Source organism: Geotrypetes seraphini, chromosome 13, assembly GCF_902459505.1.
Source record: "Geotrypetes seraphini chromosome 13, aGeoSer1.1, whole genome shotgun sequence".
Classification (NCBI taxonomy): Eukaryota; Metazoa; Chordata; class Amphibia; order Gymnophiona; family Dermophiidae; genus Geotrypetes; species Geotrypetes seraphini.
Window position 1 is genome coordinate 11,710,539 of NC_047096.1, and position 19,603 is coordinate 11,730,141.

The window sequence follows — 19,603 nt, forward strand, 5'->3', positions numbered from 1 at the left end:
TTCGAGATCAATCTACCCAAATCTCATATTATCCCCACTCAGAGACTTCAATTCATTGGAGCGGTGCTGGACACAGTCCTCATGAGAGCATTTCTGCCGTCCAACCGTCTTCACACTCTCCAATATCTGTGTCAGCAGGTGCTTCATCAACGCTCCATCTCTGCCAAGCAAATGATGATACTCTTGGGTCACATGGCCTCCACAGTTCATGTCACACCCTTCGCACGTCTCCACCTGCGCACTCCTCAATGGACCCTAGCGACCCAGTGGTCCCAAGCGACGGATCCTTGCTCACGACACATATCTGTGACATCATCTCTTCGTCAGTCTCTACAATGGTGGTTGATATCCTCAAATCTCACCAGAGGTCTTTTGTTCCATCTACCTCCTCATCAACTTGTCATCACCACCGACGCCTCCCCTTATGCCTGGGGAACTCATTTGAACGAATTCCAAACTCAAGGACCTTGGACAGCCCAGGAAATGAAACATCACATCAATTTCCTGGAACTCAGAGCGATGTTTTATACCCTCAAGGCATTCCAACATCTTCTCTTTCCTCAGGTCCTCCTGCTGTGCACAGACAATCAAGTTGCGATGTACTACATCAACAAGCAGGGTGGGACAGGCTCTCGCCTCTTGTGCCAGGAAGCCCAGAAGATTTGGGCTTGGGCCACAGATCACCATCTATTCCTGAAAGCTATCTACATTCAGGGAGAACAGAATTCCTTAGCGGACAAGCTCAGCAGAATTCTCCAGCCTCACGAGTGGACACTCGATCCTTTCACTCTACAGTCCATCTTCGCTCAGTGGGGCACTCCTCAGATAGACCTCTTTGCTGCACCTCACAATCATCAGCTGCCCCACTTCTGCTCCAGACTCTACTCTCCTCATCGTCTGGCAGCGGATGCATTTCTCCTGGATTGGTCCAATCTCTTCCTGTATGCTTTCCCTCCTCTGCCTCTCATGCTCCGGACCTTGTTCAAGCTCAAGAGGGAACAGGCCACCATGATTCTGATTGCTCCACGGTGGCCCAGGCAACATTGGTTCTCCCTTCTACTTCAACTCAGTTCCAGGGAATCTATTCTACTTCCACAATTTCCTTCTCTGCTTACACAGCATCAGGAGACCCTTCTGCATCCCAACCTCCAGTCTCTGCACCTGACAGCCTGGTATCTCTCGGGCTGACTTCGAATGATACTCTTTTGTCTCAGTCCGTTCGTTCTGTTCTGGATGCCTCCAGGAAACCTGCCACTCTGCAATGTTACCATCAGAAGTGGACAAGATTTTCTTCCTGGTGTCTTCTTCATCATCATAATCCTACGTCCCTTGCTGTGGAGACCTTGTTGGATTACCTTCTTTCTTTGTCTGACTCTGGTCTCAAGTCTACTTCCATCAGAGTCCACCTCAGTGCTATTGCTGCTTTTCATGAGCCAGTTCATGGAAAACTCCTTTCAGCTCATCCTTTGGTTTCCAGATTCATGCGGGGTCTTTTCAATGTGAAACCACCTCTTAAAGCACCCCCTGTAGTCTGGGATCTCAATGTGGTTCTTTCCGCCTTAATGAAGCCTCCGTTTGAACCTCTGGCTACGACTCCATTCAAATTTCTCACTTGGAAAGTGGTCTTCCTTATTGCCCTAACCTCTGCCAGGAGGGTCAGTGAGCTACATGCACTAGTTGCGGATCCACCTTTTACAGTCTTTCATCATGACAAGGTGGTTCTGCGTACACATCCAAAGTTTCTCCCCAAGGTTGTCTCGGAATTCCATCTCAACCAATCCATTGTTCTGCCTGTCTTCTTTCCGAAACCTCACTCTCATTCTGGAGAACAGGCTCGGCATACTTTGGACTGTAAACGGGCTCTAGCTTACTATTTGGAGTGTACTAAGCCCCACAGATCATCTCCCCAACTCTTTCTGTCCTTTGATCCGAATAAATTGGGTCGTCCTGTTTCTAAACGTACCTTGTCTAATTGGCTTGCAGCGTGCATTTCTTTCTGCTATGCTCAGACCGGACTAACACTGGAAGGTTCTGTCACGGCCCATAGAGTTTGAACTATGGCAGCATCTGTGGCTTTCCTCCGATCCACTCCTATTGAAGAAATCTGCAAAGCTGCTACTTGGTCCTCAGTTCATACTTTTACATCTCATTATTGTCTGGATGCATTCTCCAGACGGGATGGACACTTCGGCCAATCTGTTTTGCAAAATTTGTTTTCCTAATGGCCAATCTTCCCTCCATCCCTCTTTTTGTTAGCTTGGAGGTCACCCATCAGTCAAGAATATGCTGCCTGCTTGTCCTGGGATAAAGCACAGTTACTTACCGTAACAGGTGTTATCCAGGGACAGCAGGCAGATATTCATGCGTCCCACCCACCTCCCCGGGTTGGCTTCTTAGCTGGCTTATCCTAACTGGGGACCGCGTGCCTCCGTCGGGCGGGAAGGCACGTGCGCGGTGCGGCCTGCTAGAACTTTCCAAGTTCTTAGAGTGCAATCACTCTAAAATTGTCCGTATCCGGGCTCCGTCGGTGCCGTCACCCATCAGTCAAGAATATCTGCCTGCTGTCCCTGGATAACACCTGTTACGGTAAGTAACTGTGCTTTCTGGTTTTGTATTTTTATACTTTCATGTGGACAAGCACAGGACCCATACCACATAATCAGGATACAAACAAAGTCACTGCAGATGCTGAGCATGTCAAAGTCAATAGGAGAGAAAAGTTAAACACAAAACCTTGATCCTTTTAAAAGGACTAATAAAGCATTTCTTAACTGGCTTTTGGGAACTGACATGGTGTTGCCACTTCATCTTGTTCAACCCATGGAGGCTGATCCAGGCCTACGTTTCTCAGCTGCATGCAAGTTGTGAAACCAAACCAGGACTGGATATATGGATAGATTTGGGGGGTCCATGAACTTGAACAGGGGAAAAAAACCTAACTGATTTTGTGATGTCATAATGCCTCATTCCACCAGTGCCTAAGAGCCAATCACATCAGTGATGTCACAATGGCTTCATTATCCTTGGCTCACATAAGAATCAGAGTAGGAATGGCCACAACCACTGACCCACAAGCTTTGCTTTGAAGCATGCTGGTGTAGAAGGACAGAGGTTGAAATAGACACTAAAAAATGACATGGGATTATTTCCCGCGGTTATCCGTGGGTACGGGAACGGTGATGAATTTTGTCACCGTGTCATTCTCTACTCTGAATTACCTGCTTGTGTGGTGGAGCTCTTCTCGGCCTCCTGAATAAACAAGGAAAACATCTGAGTCTTCACAAACGTTTTGAGGAACTTGCGGGTGGTCTTGGAGTGTATGGCTTTACAGAAGGCTCGCTCCTGGAAGGCACCTGGACCAGACCTGCCATGTTTCAGGTGAGAGGGATAGTGGCCAACAGTTTGGATGAAAAATTGTATGAATGCCTCCGATATGCTGGTATTCACCTGCTCGGCTGCTGGGGTCAGGGGTGGAAGAGAAAGAATAATAATAATAATTTATTTATATGCCACCATACCGGGGAGGTTCTTAGCGGCTCACAGCATGAGAAAAACAATACATACATACATACCTTTTCAGTAAAAATCACAATAAAATGCAATACATACATTTCAATAAAATTGATCAGAATAAAAGGTACAAAAACATTTCAACAAAATTGATCAAGATGAAAAGGTAAACCATGCAAGTAAGAAACATGAAAATAAAATGGAAACATGGTTGAAATAGGAGAAAAGGTAAAACCATTACGATGTCAGCCTATTAAATAATTGAGTCTTTAGTAATTTCCTAAAATCTAAATAAGAAGAAGCTTCTAGCATCATTTTTCCGAGCCATGTATCCATTTTGGTGGCCTGATAAGAGAAAGTTTTCTCAAGGAACCTCTTGTAGTGGCAAGAAGATGGTGCAGATCAGAGTTTTTATCAGTATCTCTGTCAATAAAGTTACTGCTCCAGTGACGTTCTTAAATATTCAAGGAAACTATAAGCTTACACTGAGATTCCTTTATGTGCTGGTTCAGCAAGGATAACAGTCCCACTTGCAGCTTCTGAGGCAGGATCGTGCCCTCGTCACCTACCTATAGGGGAAAAGAACACAGTTATGAATGTTCTCTGCCCTCAGCTCAGGTACAAGGTCTGTATGCATGGGGGTAGGGGTGAGAGCACTGTCTAGTGTTTGGGACTACTGCTTCCCACACACATAGAGAGCGGTGATGAACTAGTGTCCCGTAGTCCAAACTCAGGCGTGTCTGCTCTGGCCAATTCACTTGAGGAGCGTGCAGGACCCAGGGCGAGTCCTGTGCATGCAGATATCCAAATGCAGTTCCAACACTGTGTCAAATTCACCACTGGGAAATGTAAATGAGGAATGTACTGGAAGGTTTCAAAATGCTTTGTGATAAAGAGTGCATAAAACGGGAATGTTCTGACTCAATAAACCGAGCGTTAATTCAGAGTCCATACAGAGAACGGAGTAGTAAGCCATTAGATAAGTCCAGGTCCTCAAAGATGTTGCTCAGATACATATACGACGAATACACCTCACAAAATATAGCTTTTTGCTGGCATCACATGGATACGCATGCAGCATGAATACAGCACAGACACTAAAGAGAAGACACATGAGAGATAATGTAACACACAAAGACTTCTGATACAGAAAGGCACACATTTTGTTCCAGACAGTGAAAACAAAATCTGGAATTCTACAGATGACCAAAAAAAGAAAGCACCACAAAATAGTTCCACTGGTCTATGGAAACAAAGATTACCCTTATTTCTGCTGCTTTGCAAAGTCTCAGAACGGAGGAAGCCAAGAAAGAGTAGAGTCTTATCTTGATAGCATCCCACCCTTTTGGATACTGAATTGCCTCCCAATGTCCAGAGTAGAAGTCTGCATGGGAACGGGGATCACGGGAATCCCCCCCCCCTAACCCACGGGACTCCCATGGGGACCCCCTTCTGGCCCACAGGACCCCCACGAGGACCCCCCCTCTAGCCAACGGGACTCCCAAGGGGATGGAAGGCTTTGGAAGCAGGATTTGTCCATATAATATAATGGACACGTCGGCCTTAGTAAAAGAGGGGGTTTATAAGTTAATTACCTGAACAGAAAACAAAAAAAGGGTTCCACCAAAGAGATTCCACAAGGAAAACAGCAGCGCAAACACAAAAGAAACTGGAATTGATGATCCTGTCAGAAGTAATTGCTGCTTTTTATGGGGACGGGCGGGGATGGAGGTAATTCCTTGCGGGGACGGGTGGGGACGGAGAGGATCCTGACGGGGATGGGTGGGGACGGAGAGGATCCTGACGGGGACGGGTGGGGACGGAGAGGATCCTGACGGGGACGGGTGGGATTTCTGTCCCCGCACAACTCTCTAGTCCAGAGTAACAGCACTCTACACTTTGGAATATAAAAAGGAAGCAGCGTTTGGTTGGCAGCTCTGCAGTTGAATATTGCCCCCTAGAGGTAAGAACAAGAAAATTCCTCCATGCTCAATAGGTTAGCCAATTTGTGCATTTCAGGAGCTTAAGTTCACTTAGAGAGAGATTACAGATATACAGCTGCTGTTGGAGGCCTTTAAGTAAACTTAATGGCATCAGCACACCAAAATACTGAAAACAGTGCTGAAATAGGAAATTTCTGTTGTGGATTCTTTGATTTTTGTGGTGCCAAGGCCTATTGCTGTGGGAGTTAGGACCGTCTCCATGACGATGACCACCCCACAGTACTGTTTGTCTTCAAGAGAGCAGCTTTGTATTAAGCATTACAAAACTCAATGAAAATAATTTCTAAGCATAGTTTGGTGTGTTATCTATGCATTTTACCCTTTCTGGTCTCCGGAAGAAAGCTCTCTTTCAAGTAATGCAAGGATTGTCAAGATTTGGTTGATGAATGAGGTCCATTCCTTTTCTTTTCTTTTAATATTCCTCACTTTCCTCTTGAGTTCAGTGTGGCTAACAGATTAAGAAACGGTGTCATGGTATGTGCAAACCTAGCCTGTTTGTTTAAAATATTTTTATTGGTCCAGGTTGTTGTAGAACAGATTTTTCCTGAGTTTTTCTCCGTTCTGTTTTTTCTAACCAATGATGGAGCAAATGATAATAAAATGGGGCTTTAATAAGTACTTGATAGACTTGTAATCTATACTGGTAGCTTTGAAGTAAAGAATGACACGGGGACAATTTTTTCCCCATCCCCATGGAGCTCATTTTCCAGTCCCATCCCCGAAAGTTCTTTTCCTGCCCCAGCCCCATTCCTGCAAGCTCCGTCCTCATCCGCACAGCCTCAAACCCTTTAAAATCCTAAATAGCAACATTCTAGAGCTCAGATTGTGATGTCATAATGCCTCATTCCACCAATGCCTAAGCTCCGTCCTCATCCGCACAAGCCTCAAACACTTTAAAATCCTAAGTAGCGACATTCTAGAGCTCAGATTGTGATGTCATAATGCCTCATTCCACCAATGCCTAAGCTCCGTCCTCATCTGCACAAGCCTCAAACCCTTTAAAATCCTAAGTAGCGACATTCTAGAGCTCAGATTGTGATGTCATAATGCCTCATTCCACCAATGCCTAAGCTCCGTCCTCATCCGCACAAGCCTTAAACACTTTAAAATCATAAATGTTCGAGGCTCATGCTTACAGGAATGGGGCAGGGACAGGGACAGCTACAAAACTTGTGGGATGGAATGGGAAAATTGAGTTCCTGTGGGGATGGGGATAAAATTTGTCCCAGTGTCATTCTCTACTTTGAGGCTCATATTGTTTCATTTAAGCTAACTGAAGGTAGCCTTTCATAACACAAGCAGCAAACTATATTTATTATATTATTCTCAGTTTAATATACTGTACAGGTTTTTCCTTTATTGAATTATTATAGTAATGTGGCAAATCTAGCTCATATGGGGACATTATCCCAAAGCAGATTCTATAGCTCCAGGCCTGACAACGCTGAAGTGGAGAATTTTTTGTGGAAAAGTGTGCGATGAATCAGATTGAATTGGACCAAAGTGATTCTCAAAATGCACATTGCAGTATTCCCTCATTTCAACTGGGACTATGTCAGTTATACTCACTTGTCTTACGAAGTGTCCATCGCATAAATCTACAATCAGCACCTGAAAAAGGCATTTAAAATTAGAACCGAGAAAGAAAATCTTGCAAAGTACAGCATTAGCAAAGAAATATCATTTCAATCCAGTCTTTGCTAAGACAGGCTTAAGAAAAATACAGCAACATCAAACAACCCGGTAACGCTATTAGTGAAGTGTGTGTTCCTTTGATAAACTGGTCACTTTTTAGTGTTATCAGTGCAGTTTGTGCCTCTGACTAAAGAATAACTATATCAGCCAGTATTCTTTTACATTGACTTATAGTATATAACCATTAACTTGCTGTCAATGTCTTTTCAATCTCTAAAGGTCTTTTTCATTATCATTTTCATTTTTAGGGCGTCAGACATTCCAACTATTCGCTTCCATTTTAGCGACATAGAACTCTTTTGGCTATGTCTGTAGCTGTAACTTCTTCATTCGCCCAGTTTAAAAAAATTTTTTTTTTTTTTTTTTTTAAGTTTTTTCTTATAAGGTGCTCATGCTTATACTCTATACTTGCATAAATATTTTAGCCTTTAAAGTGAAATAACTTATCTTAAAATGCGTTGTTTTCTTTGATGTGATCGGGTCAGGGACTTGTCAAATCGACATGTTTCGCCACCAAGGCTTTCTCAAGATTAAGTCCCCCTTTCCTTTTTTATCTGACCATCCCGATACTAAAGTGCTTCTGATCAGATAAGTGCTTCAGGATAAGATCAGAAGCACTTTAGTATCGGGATGGTCAGATAAAAAAGGAAAGGGGGACTTAATCTTGAGAAAGCCTTGGTGGCGAAACATGTCGATTTGACAAGTCCCTGACCCGATCACATCAAAGAAAACAACGCATTTTAAGATAAGTTATTTCACTTTAAAGGCTAAAATATTTATGCAAGTATAGAGTATAAGCATGAGCACCTTATAAGAAAAAACTTAAAAAAAAAAAAAAAAAAATTTTTTTAAACTGGGCGAATGAAGAAGTTACAGCTACAGACATAGCCAAAAGAGTTCTATGTCGCTAAAATGGAAGCGAATAGTTGGAATGTCTGACGCCCTAAAAATGAAAATGATAATGAAAAAGACCTTTAGAGATTGAAAAGACATTGACAGCAAGTTAATGGTTATCTGACTAAAGAATGACATGGGGATAAATGTTTCCCTGTCCCCAGGGGAACTCATTTTCCCATCCCGTCCCCACCCTATTACTGAAAGCTCCGTCCTCATCTGCACAAGCCCCAAACACTTTAAAATCATAAGTGTTCGAGGCTTGTGCGGTTAAGGCAGAGCTTACAGGAATGGGGCAGGGACAGGGAAATTCAGTTCCTGCGGGGACAGAGACAAATTTGTTTCCGTGTCATTCTCTACACTGCACCACTCTAGAAATAAAAATGTAGTAAAAGTGAACCAAGTAAAAGACAATCAAACCATTGTGACATCATTGATGAGGTTGGCTCGTAGCCATTGGTGGAATGAGGCATTATGATGTCACAATACCAGCTCTGGTCTATTTATCAGAGGCCAAAACTTTTCACACTACTTATTTATTCAATTTTCTATACTGTTCTCCCAAGTAGAGAATGACACGGGGACAAATTTTTCTCCGTCCCTGCGGGAACTCATTTTCCTGTCCCATCCCCGCAAGTTCTTTTCCTGTCCCTGCCCCATTCCTACAAGCTCCGTCCTCATCTGCACAAGCCTCAACCACTGTAAATTCATAAGTCGCAACATTCTAGAGCTCAAGACTGTGATGTCATAATGCCTCATTCCACCAATGCCTAAGCTCCGTTCTCACCTGCACAAGCCTCAAACACTTTAAAATCCTAAGTAGCAACATTCTAGGGCTCAGACTGTGATGTCATAATGCCTCATTCCACCAATGCCTAAGCTCCGTCCTCATCTGCACAAGCCTCAAACACTTTAAAATCATAAGTGTTCGAGGCTTGTGCGGTTAAGGCAGAGATTACAGGAATGGGACAGCGACAGCGACAGCGACAAAACTTGCGGGGATGAGGACAAATTTGTCCCCGTGTCATTCTCTACCTCTGACTCTCCACCCTAAATATATGTGCAACCACAAAATGAGAACCAAAACGTGCAGCCGCTCTGTACATGCAAACCTGAATGCTGTCTAAATCTTTTATAGATATGCAGATAATGAATATAGTCTTGTTTGATGATTTTATGGAATTTTAAGAAATGATTTCTGATATTGGAAACCGCCCAGAGCTTAGGTGGTATATAAATGTGTTAAAATAATTAATATTAAAAAAGCTGGTTTATGTACAACTTGATCAATAGCTGCAAGAAGGTAACATCCTTGATGATCACCAGTATGCTTTCCGCCGGCATCATAGCACCGAGACCTTGTTGGTCTCGATGCTGGATGAACTGCGGAGTGGGTTGGAGAGTGGGGGAGAGTATCTAGCTGTTTTCCTCGATATCTCGGCCGCTTTTGACACGCTGGATCATCAAATTTCAGTCATAAGTACATAAGTAGTCGCCTCCGCCGGGGCAGACCAGAGGTCCATCCAGCCCAGCGGTCCGCTCACGCGGCGGCCCATCAGGCATATTGCCTGGTCAGCGGTCCCTGACTAATTTTATTGCCTACCTCTACACTTATCTCTAAACCTTCCACTGCTCTTATCTGTACCCCTCAATCCCTTTGTCTTCCAGGAACCTATCCAGGTCATCCTTGAAACCCTGTACTGTGCTATTTCTTATCACGGCCTCCGGAAGGGTCGAATGAGAACATGCGGTACTGCAGGTATGGTTCCGAAATGGTTTTCGCCGTTTCTGCACCACCGACCGCAGGAAGTGGCTGTGAACGGTGAGATTTCTTGTTGCAGTGAGCTGCAGACAGGCGTTCCACAGGGCTCAGCTGCCACTTTTTGTAAACTGTTGCAGGGCTTTGGAGTCTCTTATAGACTCTATGCCGACGACATCCAACTCTTTCTCCCTATCGAAGGAAATTTTTGAGGGGGGGACAGTGGAACAGCTACAGAGGGCGATGACAGGAGTGAAAGAGCTGGATGGACTGTAATAGGCTAAAGCTGAATGTTCAGAAAACGAAAGTTATGGGTTTCAGAAGGAAGCAAGAGAATGACGTTCCGGATTCATTAGAACTTCTAGATGCATCAATAAAGATTTCTAAAGAGATGAAATATTTGGGTGTCCTTGTAGATTCCTGCTTGGCATTTGGGGGTCACGTTTGGGCAATGATTGGAAAAAATATTTTTTTTTAAATTGCGTCTCTTGAGTAAGCTTAGGTTGTATTTAATGAACAGTACTTTTAAGATTGTCTTGCAAACAGTTTGGACTATTGCAATTACGTTCTTTTAGGAAGGATTGGATAAATTCCTGAACGATAGGGGGATTGAAGGATACAGATAGAGGTAGAGATAGGTTTTAGACAGAGTATGGATAGAAGGATAAAAGGGTTTAGAGAAGGATCACATTACAGGTCATGGGCCTGATGGGCCACCGCGGGTGCGGACTGCTGGGCACGATGGACCTCGGGTCTGACCCAGCGGAGGCAACTTCTTATGTTCTTATGTATACCTTCATCAGTGTTATGTGCCATGCAGGTTGTGCAAAATTCGGTGGTCGGGACACGTTTTAGATTGGAGAGGAACGAACACGTGAAGCTCTATTGGCTGAAACCGGAACACCGGATACGCTATCAATTGCTGTTGATGGTTTTATCTCTGTGTGCATGGATTGGCGCCAAAATATACACACAGTGCAAAACACAGCCGTTAGGGTTGTAAATAATGTTCGCAGATAGGACCGCATGACTCCGTTTTTGAAGAAGCACCATTGGTTGCCTATGAAATGTCGACTGAGGCACGAAACATTAACCTTGACATTTAAAGCTTTACAATTTACTGTAGGTACTCCCGATTATTTGTCAAAGATTCCGGTACCATATAAGCCAATTAGAACCCTAAGTTCTTCCAGCTTTCAGCAGTTGTCCCTACCGTCACTACACTTCGCAAGGCTAACTTCAACACGGAATTCTGCTTTTTTTTTTTTTTTTTTTTTTTGCTTCTGCGCCATATTCACGGAACTCTCTTCCTGTAGATCTGCGTACTGAACTTTCTTACACTAAGGGCCCCCTTTTACTAAGCTGCGATAGTGTTTTTAGCGCGCGCAGAATTGCCCCGCGCGCTAAACCCGCGCTACGCGGCTAGAACCAACGCCAGTTCAATGCTGGCGTTAGCGTCTAGCGCACGCTAAAACCGCTATCGCCGCTTAGTAAAAGGAGCCCTAAATTTCGAGGCCTTTTGAAAACCTAGTCCACACTGTAATAAGATCTTTTGGATTGGAGCTTAGGGAGGGATTCCGGACTGCAGCTTTGTAGGTTTTTTTTTTAATTTTTTATCCTTCAAGGCCTGCTTGAGACTCCTGTCCCTCTTTCTGTGTTTCAAATGCTGCTTGCTCACTTCTCTGCATTTTCTGTTTATACCTCTGCTGAAAAACTGTTTCTTAGTAAATGTTATATTCTGGGGGAAAAGTGTATTTTGAACCACTGGCTGGCTGATGTCCCTCCCTCCTTTTGGTATTGGAGGAATAAATTACACAAACTTATGGGCTGGGAAGCCCGGCTGGCTTACTCCTCTCGGCGCCGGAGCAAAGACTTTGTTCCTACTTGGTCTCCTCATTTGGATAGTCGCAGTCAAAGTTTGAACAGACTGCAGTTGTATTCTACCCCACCTGTCTGACCTTGGTTTCCTTTGTTCTGGGGACTTTGAGGGGGGGGGAGGGGGTTGGGTCTCCTTGTGACCCAGGAGGACATCAGAGTCCAATCCTCTTGGGGGGGGGGGTGACCCTCTGTTGGTATATAGTTGGAAATGTACCAGTTCTTCTTTGTCACATGTGGTTGTTGGTTGTTATTCTTTTTGCCAATAAAAACAGATTTCCAAAAAAAATAAATAAATAAATAAATTTTTTAATGGTGGGTATATTTGTTTAAACTTGTTTTGGGGGGTTTTTATCTTCTCTTTTGTTAATGGAGTTCCTTTTCTTTGAGTTTGAAATTGTAAATTCTGCCCTATGTTCCGTGATAAAAATTGCGCTCTGTAAATCGTGCTGATCTGTACATACCACCAGTCCGGCGCTTGAGGCTGAAAGTGTCCAGGACTAGTATGTTCTCCCAGGAACTGGAATGAGATTCCAGTGTACATATGCCAGCGGGATAATATGCATAATTTTGGGGTCCTTTTACTAAGGCGCGCTAGACATCTTAGTGCACGCTAAACGCTAGCGCATCCATTATAGTCTATGGAAGCGTTAGCGTTTAGTGCGCGCTAAAACGATTAGTGTGCTTTAGTCAAAGAGGGGGTTTAAGCGACTACTGAAGAGGTACTTATTTTGCAAGATGAAGTATGGGGTTGAAGCCTTTTTGTGTATATTTGAGCGCTGGCCGCCGATTTGTCCTAAATTTATAATTTATGTATTTGGGGGGGGGGGGGGTTCTTTTGATACTGTGTACGTATTTGTTGTGACCCTCTTTGTACAAAGTGGGATACAAATAAATAAATTACAAATTACAAAACAAATCTTTCAAAAGGTACCATACCTCCTCCAGGGGCCTGTCCAGAACCTCCTCTTCAAACCGCTTCTGAACGCCAACCATAAACGGTGTGGGGCAGCAAACGGTATCGATTAAGACCCGAGGCAAGACGGGGATGTAGGTGTGCTCCCACCTGAAAGGATACAGCAGGGCGGCCACAGCATGGATGCACTGCGACAAGACGCTGGAAAGACAGGACCAGACTCAGTAGGCCGAACTGGTGTCCCCTCCCCCTCCCCAGGCTCAGCAATTTCAGACCCTTGGAGCTCAAACACACAATCCCTCAATTTCTACAGTATAAAGATAACAACAGTTCAATGCTTACACCCTAATTTTATATATGGTGCTCATAATTGCCAGCCCAACACACACAAGTCTATATGAGACAAAAATTCACAACACAACCACACTCTCAAAAGGTTTTGCGGCACAGCAAACACACATACCATGTAAATGCTACAGAATGAATCACAAATAGTCTCCCAGAACACTGAATGGAAATAACGCAGGGATTAGCTATGCAATGGGTGAACGGGCTTCATATTGTGAAAATTATCACGAGGTAGGAAAAAGCCTCATATCCCCTCCTCCAACCCAACAATATGTTAAAATTGCAGATAAATAGGAGGCTTTATAGGGGTAAATATAATCACTGGAATAAAAAAACCTCCTCTCATAATTGCCAAACAAGCCAGCTACAACCAATAATTGCATGCTATCAATTAGATGCTAACCGGAATCGACTCAAATTTATGCGGGCATCTTTAAGCGCATGGATGCAAAAAGGTGGCACCGCCATGGGAGGGGCTTGGGTGGATCAGCAGCGTTCTTGGAATTTGCGCACAGTGTTACAGAATAAGGGAGATCCTTGAGGATTTACGCCAAAACTCAATTCTGTAAACAGAACCCGACATTGAACACCGTTTACAGAATAACGCTTAGCAGGGCTGACTTTTGGGCGCTAGATACAGAATTTAGTCCCTCACACGCAACGTTGCAGATGCTATTTATAGAATAAGGTTAGTTACATACCCAAGAAGTGCTTTAATTAGATGCTAATTGGCTTATCAATCAATAAATTGCTGATTTTTGGAGCTAATTGGCATCTTAGTCATTATTCCGTAAACTGGGAACACCATTTCTATAGCGTGCAACTGCAAAGGGGGCCTGGGAAGGACATGGGCGAGTCGGGGCATGTCTTGGAGTCGCATGCATGGGGTGTGTGTTTACCTAGTGTCAGACACAAGCACTTAGACCAGCTAAATGGCTTAAAGTTTGGCGCAAAACTGAGGGACACGCTAGTAACCTCTTTTGCCCTTATTTTTCGGTCGCTTTTTTGAGAACCATATGGGATTCCCGTTTCTCTTGGTTTTGTTTATTTTCCTTGTATAATGGTTAGACTAAGCTCTTCTGAAATGGGACCGTCTGTTGCATATTGAATGTACAGCACCGTGTACGCTTTTCAGCAAATAAGGTCATTAATATTGAAATGCCATGTAAACTAGCGATTGATGCACAAAAAAGGTGATCGCTTCGATAGTTCAGCCCTGAACTTAATATAATATTTATAACGTTGATACCATAAATACAGTTTTTACAATATCAGGGATCTATATGCGCGTTTGAGCACGCGTGTTGAAGGCACGTCTTATGCGTGTCCGTTAGCAGCATAAAATATAAGAGAGAGGGCAGTGAAAAGATGGGGCCAAAGAGAGAAGGCTAAAACTTTCCTTCTTCAAGATTAAAATACGTACAAATTGGGCCAGAACTTTATACTTTAAACAGCATTACCCTCATTTATGCCCGGCGTCTGCGTAGTTGCTGTACTATTTAAAAGCACGTGAAATACCAGCGTTTGTTAACCTTGTGTGCTTTGTGCTCCATGGGACACGTGTGCTTGTGCTCAGGCGGTCAACATTATGGACGGCGGTCGCAGGCTCTGACTTATGCAGGCTGCCCTTTCCCTGGGAGGAAGAGGAAACGATGACGGCGACCGAAGGAGGGAGGACCAACTGCCAGGGAGGAAGTCTGACGTAGCAAATCTGGCGTACGCGTACATTGTCTCTGTATCAACTGGACTATTCTGCGCACGTGTGAGAGTCGCTCTCGTGGCAAATCGATTGGACGGATCGAACGGAGATTACGGCGAAACTCTGTGTAAATTATTTGCATGCAAACTTGTTTGAGCATCGATTGCTGTTTCAGAATAGACCTCCCCTCCTCCCCCCCAAAAAAAAAAATTGGCTCACTGTGATCCACACGGTCTTACTGACCGTGTTTAGTGCATCTAACCCTTAGAAGGAACAGTGTTCCCGACACCAGTGTAAAACTAAGGCTACCCCTCCTCCTCTACAGAGCAGAAAAGTCAGAACGGCACTAACCAGATAACAGACAAAGCGCTTCAGTGTTTAACAGCGGGGAGAACAGCAAACGAAAACAGATTTTCAATTAATTTTCATGCCATTCTTTAAAACTTTCCTGAAAATAACCTATTTCGTAGATCTCTAAACCTAGCACAGACTTGAAGCGCTCGTTGAAAAGAATGTTAAGTGTGTGTGAGAGGGACACATTGATAGCTCGCTGTGTATTTTTGTAAACCGCTGCGAACAGTTCTATGCTACAGCGGTATATAAAAAAAAACTCTGACAAACAAACATATTTCCTACCATTTATGGTGTATCTTTATCATGAGATTTAAGGGAATTCAATCATACAAGATCCTTTACCTGAGCTCTTCGGCCAGGAAAATAATTCGTCTTTCTAAAACCGCCGAGGCAAAGAGCCACAGAATCTGTTCAGGACTAAGGCGCCGCACCAGGGACCTGAAATCGACGTGTTCAAACCGGGAGTCCAGAGGACGAGTCAGCTCAATGATCTGGCAGTGGAAAGAGGAACATCAGGTTATGGACAGACTCTGCGATGTTCAAGAGCCCTCATGCAACAAAGCTTAAAATAAGGCGGTTTCGTTCTTTTTTTCTTTTTGCGTGAGATACGCTTACACATCCAGGGAGGGAAGGAAATGTACTTTGAAGAATTAAATAATTTAATTACAATATTGTAATCGCATCATTTGAATTATTGAATTAATAATTAAGTTGAGAATGGGTGAAAATGTTTATTCAATGTATTATTTGTATAGTTAATAGTGCATTTCATACAGTATTCATGATTAACCAATTGTATTGCACTATCAAAGTTTAAAACCTATCAAAGTTAGTATTGCACTATCAAAGTTTTAACCAATTGTATTGCACTATCAAAGTTTTAATAGATTAAAAAAAAAAAAGGCAGTTTATACATTTTTTGTTACTTCAATATAGTTGTCTGTTTAAATTTTCTGTTTATTTTTATATACATCCAGGAAGGGGTGGGTGGGGGGATATCTTTCTGGTTTATTTCTTGATTAAACTGATGGAAGGGTGGGAAGAGATTTTTATTCTGTATTGTTGTTGATGGAATTTAAGTGCTTACGTTGATTATTAATGTCTATAATTTCTAGTTTTGAAAATTAAGATTTGTAATAAATAAATAAATGAATGAAATGAAATTTGTGGTATTGAAGTCAGAACTGAACTCTCACATCGTGTCATACTTTAAAAAAAAAAAATTAAAAGCAATTTGCCACATGAGCCCGCACTGTGGGTACAGTAAATGCCGAGCTCCTTCAATATTGAAGCGAGTCCCTTCATTTATTTGGGTCGTTTGTACTGTGTTGGGCACTCCCAACCATTTTGAAAAGTTCACCCAATCAATCGACCAGTCAATAAATAAATCCGCCATCTTCCACACCCCATTCCGAATTTTACAGATCCTGTAACTATTTGAGAGAGGAATCCCCAGATTCGGTGCTCAGTTTGCAATTGCCGTCCACGATTTGGATCCACTTCTGTCCACCAACTGTCCCGCTTGCAGCCCCTCTAGCTCAGCTCTAATTTCCCATCACATAGGAGCAGAGCGTTTGTGAACTATTTACATAGATTTTCGCATTAACACCTTTTTGCAGGTAATGGAGAACAACCTTGCAGAGCTTAATGCAAAGTATAGTTCCCAAACAGGCCATAAAGTTTACCTCTTTCACTCGTCTGACTTTCCAATACTCAGAGCACATGGGGCCTTTAACAAACTGACTGAATCCCTTTCGGCTTTTAAGTGCAGCTCTGGTTTGTCTGCCTCTGTATATAGCAAAAGCTAAGACCAACTTCTAGGCTACTCAGGAGGTTATGCCACCTGGGCCCCACTCAAATAACGGCCCCCAAGACCGTCTGGTACTACTTTAAATCAGGATATTTTTTTCAATGGCACTGCATTCACCTATCCCGCTATCAACCCAGGTACCATAAAATCCCAGGTGAATGCATCCCTATGGCTTCTGGTCAGAATCCCTCACAACCACCACATTATTCTCCTGTCAGCTTTCCAAACCTTCAGCCAGTATCTTCATTTCTTAATCCTAAACTCTAAAGGATCCCATTTCCTACCTCATTTCAGGATATGAAAAATAAAGCCAGCATCTCACCTGAACCTGTTTTGTGGCTTTCGCAAGCTCTGCCTCTCATGGGCTCTGCTCCTTCTTGCATCCCTTCGTCCTCTCTGCAAATTGCCTTGGCCAGCGTTTCCCCACGTCGGTACTGGAATACCCTCTTGCCAGTCAGGTTTTCAGGGCATCCACAATGCATATGCAAGAGACTGATTTGCATACACTGCCTTCGTGGTATGCAAATCTCTTTCATGCACATTCGCTGCGGGACTGGCGAGGGGATACTCCAGGGCTGACTTGGGAAACATTGGTCTAGGCCAGTGGCTCCCAAACTCGGCCTGGGGGGGCTCCCCAGCCAGTCAGGTTTTCAGGATATCCATATTTAATATCCATGAGAGAGATCTGCATGAGGTCCAAGTCTTGCTCATGAATGTACATTGTGGATATCCTGACTGGCTGGAGAGCTTCCAAGGCCAGTTTGGGAACCACTGATCTCGGCTCAGTCTCTCTTCCATTTAGCAGCAGGCGGCTTAATTGGCCCCACGTATTTACACTTCTCCCTCCGAATCCGCGGTTTCAGTATCCGTGGATTCGGTTAGTCGCAATTTTTTTTTTTTTACAAAAAACCTATTTTCATTTTTTGGCTTTTTTTAAGCCATCCAAGCCTCCCCGGAACCTTATCTGATGGTCTAGCGGTGAAGTGGGGTAGGAGCGATCTTACTATGCTCCTGCCCCATGCAGAGCCGTCATCAGAATGGCTGCCGGAAGTTCCTGTTGCAGTCTCGAGACTCCAATGGGATTTCGCGGCAGCCATTCTGATGACGGCTCTGCACGGGGCAGGAGCATAGCAAGATTGCTTCTGCCCCGCTTCACCACTAGACCATCAGGTAAGGTTCCGGGGAAACAGATTCGGGTTCACTACCCTTTATTAACTCCCCCCTCCCCGCTGCCGCCTCTTCGCTCCCCCGGCCCAACACCGAAGCAGGGAAAGAGGAGACTGAAGCACCCGCACTGCCCCCCCCCCGCTACACGCACGGAGGGAGGCGATCGGAGGCGGAGACCACCAGGTAGATTCCGGGGGGTGGGTCAGAGCCAGCACACTTCGCGCTCTGGCTCTGCCCCTAACCCCCGCGAATACCGAGGAAGAAGTGCAATTACCTTTACCTACATAAGAACATAAGCATTGCCTCTGCCGGGTCAGACCAGGAGTCCATCATGCCCGGCAGTCCGCTCCCGCGGCGGCCCCCCAGGTCCATGACCTGTAAAGTGTTCCCTACCTAACCTAAAACGTCCATACCCTGTTCGCTTAATGTCCTGTAAGGTAAACCTCCATATGTACCCTGTTATCCCCTTCGCTTCCAGGAAGTCATCCAGTCCCTTTTTGAACCCCAGAATTGTACTCTGTCTTATCACCTCTCCAGGAAGCGCGTTCCAGGTGTCTTCCACCCCTTGAGTGAAGAAGAACTTCCTTGCATTCGTTATGAATCTTGTCTCCTCTTCAGTTTTACTGAATGACCTCTTGTTTTTGTTGTCCCCGCTAGTCTAAAGAATCTGTCCCTCTCCACCTTCTCTATGCCTTTCATGTGCACTCAGCTCTTATTGCTTTCTTACATTTCCTCAACTGCTCGTTTCCTGCATGAGCTCACTTTCTGTCCATCCTAGCGACTTGAACGCCCAGAAGTCCCACGAGCTCACTTTTTTTTTTCACAGCTCTTTTACACTCTCTGTAGATCCCGAAAGCACAAAATTGACCTACGAGCGGGGGTACACTGCCCAGCATGTCACACCCAACACAGCAATAGATGAAAACAGAAGGTGGCTAAGAAAGGCATCCATTTTCAGAATAAAAATAAGAAGTTCTGTGGTGACAATGTTCTGGTATTCCCAGATGTTGCCAAGGCAACACAGTTTAAAAGGAAAGCTTTTTTGGCTTTAAAACCTCGAGCCTTGGCCACTGAAGCATCCTTCTTCTTAAAGTTTCCCTGCAAATGTTTAATTAAATTTCAGGATAAAGATTATATTTTTTGGGATTCCCTACAACTTGAACAATTTTTATTACTACAAGAATCTCACAGATCATAAACTGATAAATTACTGATTTTCACTTGGAGTTAAATTGGAAATACCAGCATAAATGATTAAGAAAAGTTAAAATTTCTTAAGAAGTACAATAATTAGTTTTACTATTACGTGGAACTTCTTTAAATATTGATAAATAGATGTATGAAAGATGGTAACCTCTCTAACTGTGGGCTAAATGGTATTACTGATGTTTCGAAAATTATGTCTATATATAGTTTTTTATTTCTGTTTAAATCTCCATTCCTTTGCCTTGTGTAATCCAATAATTTTGAAAATTATAAATAAAAAAAAGAAAAAAGAAAGGCATCCGTGTCCCCTAATAAAGGGGCCTTGATACTGAATCGCCGGAGCCTTGCAGAGAACCGTAATCGTGAC

The 19,603-nt window shown here is 43.8% G+C and overlaps 1 protein-coding gene across 3 annotated transcripts in view; it reads right to left on the reverse strand.

Annotated features, from left to right (window-relative positions):
• The window catches only part of DENND2D (DENN domain containing 2D), a 70,835-nt gene that overhangs the window by 4,469 nt on the left and 46,763 nt on the right, over positions 1 to 19,603 (reverse strand). For 2 of the 3 annotated variants that reach the window (XM_033918533.1, XM_033918531.1), the window contains 5 exons: positions 15,396 to 15,544; positions 12,676 to 12,853; positions 7,083 to 7,124; positions 3,995 to 4,079; positions 3,219 to 3,458 (listed from right to left, as the gene is read on the reverse strand). In XM_033918533.1, the coding sequence (XP_033774424.1) occupies positions 3,219 to 3,458; positions 3,995 to 4,079; positions 7,083 to 7,124; positions 12,676 to 12,853; positions 15,396 to 15,544 (694 nt within the window). The remainder of the gene's footprint in view (positions 1 to 3,218; positions 3,459 to 3,994; positions 4,080 to 7,082; positions 7,125 to 12,675; positions 12,854 to 15,395; positions 15,545 to 19,603) is intronic. The other variant, XM_033918532.1, reaches the window with a different exon arrangement.